This window comes from Nematolebias whitei, chromosome 12 (genome assembly GCF_014905685.2).
Source record: "Nematolebias whitei isolate Nwh7 chromosome 12, NemWhi1, whole genome shotgun sequence".
Taxonomy (NCBI): Eukaryota; Metazoa; Chordata; class Actinopteri; order Cyprinodontiformes; family Rivulidae; genus Nematolebias; species Nematolebias whitei.
The window spans coordinates 28,895,558-28,904,312 of NC_056509.1; the positions used below are offsets into that span (position 1 = coordinate 28,895,558).

Sequence of the window (8,755 nt, forward strand, 5' to 3'; positions counted from 1 at the left end):
CAAAACCAAAGCTTTTCATCACACTGGATGTGCTGCAGACAAAATGTCAGACATGTGGACAGTAAAGCAGAAGATTCAGGCCGACGAAGCACCCTGCAAGAAAAAAAAAAAACTTGCGAGATGGACGCAAAGTCAATAATTCACGAGTAGGTCTGCTGAGGTCACAGCTCCTGCAGCAAGGATTCCTCTTATTACATCATCTCAGGCCACACCTACACTAGTCTGGGTATTGATTTTAAACTTTTATTTTCTGTTCGACTAAAATGATCATTCATTAAAAAGTCCAAACATTTCGACTAAAATGCAAAACCATGCAGCACCAGTAGGGGGCAGTAATGTTGACTAACAAAAATCAGAGCTCAGCTGGAGATTCTCCCAGAATACATCAGAAAACCCTGTTTCCTCAGCATCCTTCAACATTTTATTTAAAAACTAAATCATTTCAGCACAAAACAGGAGTTTAAAGGCGACAAGAGCAAAAAAAAAAATGGTCCAAGTGTCGAAAATCCAACATAAACTGCTACAAAGTTGTGGTTTCATTTCATTACACAAAGCAAAAGTGGGCAAAACAACTTTGTTATAGATCATTTTTAGCTTGCCAAGGTCCACTGATTACTTTCTGAGAGTTTTGTTGAAATCCACTCAGTGGTTAGATGTTTTGCTAATAGATGGACAAACAAAAGACGCGTAAATACATGATAGTCCAAAAATAAAAGTTTTCTTACAGAAAACTATGTTCATGTGAATAGTTAGTTTAGATAAAACAATGTATGTGTGGATCAAGCATCAGACATATACGCCTATGTTACATTAAAATAAATAAATGAATGAATAATAACAAGGATTTGAGAGCTTGCTGTTGTATTTTTTTTTTTAGACTTATCAAAAAGTTTTTCTCAAAAATGTGGCCTTCATCTAATTTGTTTCTTTTTTTTCCAATCATAGTTTGCAGCTTTGGCTTATCCAGCTGTTTAGTTACAGAAGTTTGTCACAATGTTAAAGGTTGAAGGAGAGAAAAGTCAAATACGCCTCGAGGTGCTTTGATGTCAACAGAAAGTTGACCTGGAACCAAACTGTGCAGTTTCATTCAACGTGTACGGCACATCTCATTAGTTTGAATTCAGATTAGTTCAATAACTCGGTGCCAATACACAACAAAAGTCATCTCAGGACACAATTACAAGTCCAAATTATAAATTGACTAAATCATGCAAGTCAGAATCAGTATTTACAAAACGCCAACTCCAGCTGTATTCTAACGGAAACCAGCAGGTTGCATCAAAACTTCACTTCAGCAAACTATGAGGCGACAGTGGGAAGAAACAACTCCTTTTGAACAGGAAACCTTCAGCAGAACCAGGCTCAGGATGAAGGGTGATAATGTAGCAGCTTGTATTTGTCTGCTGAAGACAGATTTGAATGAAACTCTACAGCCGATTAACTATCGACGACTTCTCGTCAGTTTTTCAGATACGAAGCTAAACCTCGGCGTGGTAGTAGCTGAAGCTCAGGTGAGATCTTTGATGCGAACTTTAGCCTGTGAGGTGATGGGCAGTATTTATTGCCTGCAGTAAAGTGTTCTCATAGGTGTGTTGGACCTGGTGAAACACTCCTAGTGTCAACATGCCACCGCCGGGTGTCACCATCACCAAACACGCCGTTCACTCCAGCACTGTGCACGTGTGGACTCAGGTCGTTTTGACCAAACCTTCCTGGTAAAAAGCCAGAATTGATCAGATCAGAACACGTTTGTATCGACTCTCCTCGTTTTCTTTCAGTCAGTATCTAACTACATGTTCTGTTGCAGTTTCTCCGGTTTTCCCAGAAGCCCCTGCTGCTGTTGTGGTAAAATGCTATTTGATGACCTCTCAGTTTGACTGACTCACTCCTCCTCGCTGCTTTTCTCCTCTCAGAACGGCAGCAAACCCAATTTAACCCAAATTTGTTTCTTTTAGTAAACCAAACACAGATGTATGCGTGAATGAAACAGGTGCTTTCAGCGTAATGATCACATCGTGTTCAGAGTCCGTTCAATCACTCGATGCAGACTTTTAGTGGTTGCCCCGTTGTGGCCCACAGAACCACAAAACGTTCAGCTGATTACCGACGACAGACCGCTGCTCTCTGTGACCCACAGCAATCACACAAATACTTCCCCTCCATTAAGAAAACCTCCTTCCATTGCTCAACTAGAAGCTTCAAACCTTCTGGTGGTTTGAGGCCAGACGTCATGAAGCGCAGGCTCTATTTTGCCTCCCTGCTGTCAATAAAATATCTGTGGCTGACTGTTCTAAACAAACCAATTTATTCACGCAGTGTGAACAAATCTGTGGCTTTAAATGACTTTTCAGCACAATTCCTTCAGATTTCAATCACGTCTCATACAGAAGACAGCGCAGCAAGCGCAGATGCTGAACTTATTACACGTCCGTCCGTCTCCGAGGGCATCCAAGGTCATTTTTAGTTTGTTTACATCCAACCCCTCGTGCAGCGGGGTGGGGGGTGGGGGGTCAAAACAACTTGCAGCACGAAGGAAAAGCTGCGATGTTAAATATAAAAGCATGAAAGGGAAATTAAAAAAATAATAATAATGCAAAATGAAATGGATTTGGGTTTTATTCCTTATAAAAGGATCAACTTTTGCTGAAAGAAACAAAACAGTTAATTTCCAGTGTCCTTAATCACTTCCTGTCAGCTGCTCTGACCAAAACAGAGGCTGCGGACCTTCGGACCATTTAGGTTAACTCAATTTGAAAAGTGGAGGTCAGAAATCAAATCAAATGTGGAGTAACACGATCATGCTGCTATTAGTGAACATACAGGAAACTATAATCATTTAGGCGCTTACAAAAACAGAAATGCTGATTATATGATGTTTATAAAACAAAGATCAGACAGTCAATCAACCTTCATGATTTCCTGAGTGATTATAAAACCTTCAGATCTGAAGGTGCAATCAGAAGGTTTTAAAAGAACTCCCTCATTTGTTAATTGTAGCCGTACGGTACGAGGACACATACTTGAGCGCTTGGCATGGACTGGACCCGGAGTTAAATCTGCAACGCAAGCACAAACATGGAATGTTAAACAAGGACGAACACACACACACGGGGAAAAAAAGAAAAGAAAAGAAACAAAAGCAACGTCTTCACAGAAGTTATTTGTCCGTTCATACAAGAAGATTCTTCTGGAGCTACGCAGCAAACATTTTAGACCCCTGGGAAACAAAGAATGGAAAAAGACGCAGAATAAATAACAGGCTCATGCAGCTGAGAGTTCGGAGACACGGCAGTGTAAAAATAGTGTGCACGTGTGCTCCATTTAGAGGTCGTTGCAAGGCTAAAAACCCAGATGTTGTGTATGAATTACACATGGCTGCACGCTGAAAATAAAGTCCTGCATGTCGCTGCAAGAAATGCTAACTCATTGTCAAAGTTCATGCGTTCAATAATCCAGGTAAAAAAATCCAACAAAGTTCAGTCAGGTCATCTGGATGGTTTCTGTTTTTTTGTTGAGATGTTTCGTCCTTCATCCAAAGGACTTCATCAGTCCGAGGAGCCACAACAAACTCAGTCCCACAAGCAGCACACTCACATAGTGGACCGACCAGTTTGCTGGTGATAAGATGGTTTCTGGGATCCTCCCTCTCCCCCGTCGACTCCTCTGGGACAGCCATAGTCAAAGTGGTTCCAAACATCAAAGTTCATGCTCAATAATCCAGGTGAAATAATCCAATAAAGTCCAGTCTGGTCATCTGGACGGTTTATTTTGTTGAGACGTTTCGTCCTTCATCCAAAGAACTTCATCAGTCCGAGGAGCCACAACAAACTTATCACCAGCACACTGGTTGGTCCACTATGTGGGTGTGCTGCTTGACTGAACTTTGTTGGATTTTCTACCTGGATTATTGAGCATGAACTTTGATGTTTCAAACCACTTTGACTATCAGTGAAACGTCTCTAGAAAAAAGAAACTGTCCAGATGACCCGACTGAGCATTATTGAATTTGGTACCTGGATGACTGAGCATGAACTTTGTTCACTTTGACTATGTCTGCCTCAGAGGAGTAGACAGGGGAAAGGGCGGGTGCCAGAAACCATCTTATCACCAGCAAACTGGTTGGTCCAATATGTGGGTGGGATTGAGTTTGTTGTGGTTCCTCAGACTGATGAAGTCCTTTGGATGAAGGATGAAACGTCTCAACAACAAAAAAAGAAACCATCCAAATGACCAGACTGAACTTTGTTGGGCAAACTCATGTTTCAGAGAAGGTAACACTTCACAGAACTGAACAAACGTCTAAAACTGAAAGAATTTAGAGCTTATCCTAAAAACTCGAGGCATAATTTCACCGAAGCTGAACTAAGTGCGCCTGTCTGCTCAGTCTGCAGCCGTGGTGGAGCTTCATGTTGTGAGAACGTCGTTTTATCTGCCTGTTCCATCTTGACCTGACAAAACAAAGTCCTTTATGATGGCAGTAAAGCTGTCCTCTGCACTCGCTACACACACAGATAAGCCTTCACACTGCAGATAATCTGAATCCACAGCAACAAGGATGAGAGACACAGCTCGTTTCCAGAACTTGTTCCAGACGCTCCTTTAGACCCGTTCAACACATTTCCTTAAAGCCTCCCTATTTCTAAATCTTCTTGTACTCTCCACCTTCTTACACATTCTCTCACCCAACTCCATTTACTGTATATGAACATTTCTTTCACTCTACCTTGTCTTTTTTTTTTTGCTGGCAGTGTTGTCATGGTTACAGAGACGAGAACCAGACAGGCACTTCGTTTTTTGAGCAGCAGAAAGAGGTTAAACTGACTCGTCTCGGTTTTTGGCAGGTTTCACTCTTATTCATTTCGAAGCATCCTCTCCTTTCACACGTATTTGACATGAACCTCAAGTACTTTGTCTTTTTTTCTTAACTATAGAGGATTTTTCTTCTTTCTAAAAATATAGTATAAAAAGTCCATCTTGTCCCTAGAATTTAAAGTTTTTGTGCATACGACACATGCTTTAATGTAAAGGGATGGACACTGAGTTCAAAGCAAAAATTACTGGTAGTGACATTTTGTCTTATATTCCATGTTTTCAATTCCGTGTGTTATATGAATTAATAATAATTATAATAATGTCATCACAATGTCAGCCCTGTATGTTTATTATATTACAAATTAATGCCACACTGACAGCAAACATGATTGTTTTGTGGTGGTTTAGGTGTACTGGTAAGAAATGTGTCATTAAAATAAACACTTTACTACTGTTTATATTTAATTTGTTAATTTCTCAGCTGCCAGTTTAGCTTTTCTTTTCCTATCAAAAATAATTGACAAAAAATGAATAAAACACAAGAAAATACATACAAAAAAAAAATCCATGAATATCCACATCTTGTACTTTTTAAACATATTTAAAAACTAAAATAAAACATACTTGATCATACACTGATCTATAAAGCATAAATAATAATAGGTAAATAAAAGTGCAATTATAATAAATGGAAACAGTAAATACAAAAATATTTTCCAATATATTTTTACATTCCTTATGCAAACTTAGTGTTTAAATAACAAAGTTATACATATTTCACAATAATAATAATAATAGGTAAATAAGTATAATAATAAAAATGATCAAACACAAACATTATATTGATTATTGTGAGATTAAAAGAAGGCTTTATGAGATTGTCAGTGTAGCTCAGAGGGTCCACTCCTGGTCTTTGAGCCCCGCCATGCTGCATGTTTTTGTTGTTTGTCTGCTTCAACACACCTGATTTAATGGTTGACTTCAGCGTGTCTGTTAATCATTCAGTCATTTAAATCGGATGCAGAGAAACATTTAAAAAATGGAGGATTGTGGCCCTCGAGGACCAGGATCAGACACCACTGGTCGAGCTAATAAAACTACATCTTCTATTCTCTAAAAGTCTTCATCAGTATCAGTCAGGTTTTATTTCCATTTGTTTTCACTCTTCTCTAACTCCAAGGCCCTGAGTCCAACATTATATAACTTTATGGACAGCTGGGGACACACTACACCATTTAGTGCCAGATGTTCCTCATGATTCCCATTTGGGCAAAGTCTGCATTATTAGGACCAGTCAGATAAATGGAACAAAAATCTGTGTGTGTGAAGGGAACACACACCCGACCCGACCTCAGTCTCGGAGTCGAACAGAAAAAATAAAATAAATTAGAGTGGGACACAGGGGCACAGAAAACAGCAGCCGTGAGCCGACTGTCCCCGTTGTGGAGCGACGAGTAGGAATTGGAAATGCCTTCTGTCGGTCCATGCATGTTGTGAGCACAATAAGTTGAAAATTAAGTGAGGTATTGACTTCCATTTTGCTGTGTGGCAGCATTTAGGTGAAAGAAAGTTTCATTTTGAAATCTGGGTTGCCATGTCAAAATACAAGATGGCCGCTACCATATATATGTAAACTTTCTGAGCTGGATAACTTGAAAAGTAGGTAACGGGCCAACTTCCCTTCTGATGTGTGGCTGTATTTAAGCGTAAGAAAGGTTCCTCTTGAAAATTAGGTTGCAACTTCAAAATTCAAGATGGCCACCACCACGTATGCCAGCCACCCCTATAATTTGAGGAAACTATGCTTTCTAGTTTTATATTGCTTTTATATTTATATAAGTATAGTTTCCTCAAATGATTGGTGATTGGTGAGGCCGGTGCAGTGGCTGAAGATTAATCTATGGTGACCCAGGACACCATTACGTCTGGTCAACCTGCGCCAACTAGAACAAGAAAAACAATCTACATTTCTTCTTACACACGGTGTAATGTCTACCCACTTGAATATCTTGCACCAACAACGTTAAGGTTCATTTGCATTCCACATTCAATTCCAGTCCAGAAAACTTCTCATCACAAAAGTCTACAAACATTCACTATTCAAACCTCTCAGCGATGGGGGACATGGGCGTATCACTTGTTTACCCTGTCTCCACTGTGAGAGTTGGCACAAGAGTTCGATATGTTCAGTTGCTTTAGCTGGTTTGACAAATGTGAATGTTCAGCAGATTTGGAGCGTGTACTCCAGTTCTTTTCAAAAACCTGTAAAAACTCTGAAAGTTACGCAGCGTGTCCCCAGCAAAGGCTGGCAGGTTGTCGTGTACAGTGGAGGAGTTTGGGATCTTGAGATGTTCATCAGTGACAGTATGTGGATGCTCACAGCCACCGATCTGTTGGTTTGTTCTGGGTGATCCATGCAGCGCTACATGTGCGTAACAACATTTAAACCCCCGAGCCTCAGCTCCATCACACCGCATTTCTTCAAAAGCTCCTTCATTCAAATAACCAAAGCTGTCCACCTAGAGGTTAATTTAGAGAGGACTACCTACTGAAGTCTGAAGGCACCCTTTGGAACAGCTTTTTATTCCTAAAAGGTTTCAAACCCATTAAATTCCAGCTGATAGGTAAGGCTAACCACACACAGGCACTCACACAGGACAAGCAGCAGCTAAAGGACTCCTGAAATCCTATTAAATACTTATGTCACTGCACATCATAAGCCTGTTTATAATATTTGCATTCAGCCTTCTAATGTGCTGTTATGACTCATTTCTTTCCTCCTCATTTCAGCTGATTTAATGAAAGACTGAGCTTCACCCACAACATTATTTAAGCACATGTGACAGTGATGGTGTAGATTTTTAGTCATCCAGGACATGGTAGATTAAAAAACAACAACAACTGCACTTCTAATCTCTACTTAACTACTTAGATGAGAAGCAAAATGTCTTCAAATATAGAACAGATGTCCAGTTGTTTGGTACCTTCATTTTTTGTGATATGTTATAAAAAAGGAGACAAAAAGAAAGAACAAGAGGCAGATGAGGAAGCGCACAATATAGAAGGGAAAAGGAGGATTAGCATATGTCCATTTTGCACAACAAAGAGACGTCGAAAATTGAGATTCAAATGAGAGGAATGAGAAGGTAAGAGGAAAAATAAAGCAGAGCGGCAGCATTTGAAGGGCAGCACGATGGCTCAGTGGTTAGCACTGTTGCCTCACAGCAAGAAGGTCCTGGGTTTAATCCCCAGTTGGACCTGGGGTCTTTCTGTGTGGAGTTTGCATGTTCTTCTTGTGCTTGCATGAGTTTTCTCCGGGTACTCCGGTTTCCTCCCACAGACCAAAAACATGCATGTTAGGCTGCCATGAGGCCCAGGCCTCCCGTGCAAAAGAGATCTGTGATCTCAATGGGATTTGCCTGGTTAAATAAAGGTTAAATAAAAAATTAAAATAAAAAGATGGAACGAAGAGGAGAAATTATCCAAATTGATTCCTGAAGACGACAAAACCAAAAAAGAAAAGCTGGAGTTAATGATGGTGGAGCAGGTTTCTGAGGAAATACCATAGACTCTTCCAGACTCATTAAGCTGTTCGCTGCAGAGCTTAACACGCCAGTTTTTAGATTTTACTCTGAGCTTTTCATATCCTGTTTGGAGACATTTTATTTTTTGAGGATGACTCAATTATGTATTAGTTATTTTTAATCAGAAAATAGTCCAGTTCTCATATAAATGCAAACACAAATGTACTTCCATCCAGCTGCTGACAGGACTTGCTAACTAGACCTGCTAATGCTGCTAACAAGACCTGCTAACACTGCTAACAAGACCTGCTAACACTGCTAACATGACCTGCTAACGCTGTTAACAATACTTGCTAACGCATTTAAAAACACCTGCTAACGCTGCTAACAAGACCTGCTAACGCTGCTAACAAGACCTT

The 8,755-nt window shown here is 40.0% G+C and overlaps 1 protein-coding gene across 4 annotated transcripts in view; it reads right to left on the minus strand.

Annotated features, from left to right (window-relative positions):
• LOC119418505 (A-kinase anchor protein 7) overlaps positions 1 to 8,755 on the minus strand; it is a 57,384-nt gene that overhangs the window by 7,668 nt on the left and 40,961 nt on the right. For 3 of the 4 annotated variants that reach the window (XM_037685799.1, XM_037685797.1, XM_037685800.1), the window contains exon 10: positions 3,021 to 3,056. The exons of the other annotated variant lie outside the window; for it this stretch is intronic. In XM_037685799.1, the coding sequence (XP_037541727.1) occupies positions 3,021 to 3,056 (36 nt within the window). The remainder of the gene's footprint in view (positions 1 to 3,020; positions 3,057 to 8,755) is intronic. 4 annotated transcript variants of the gene reach the window in all.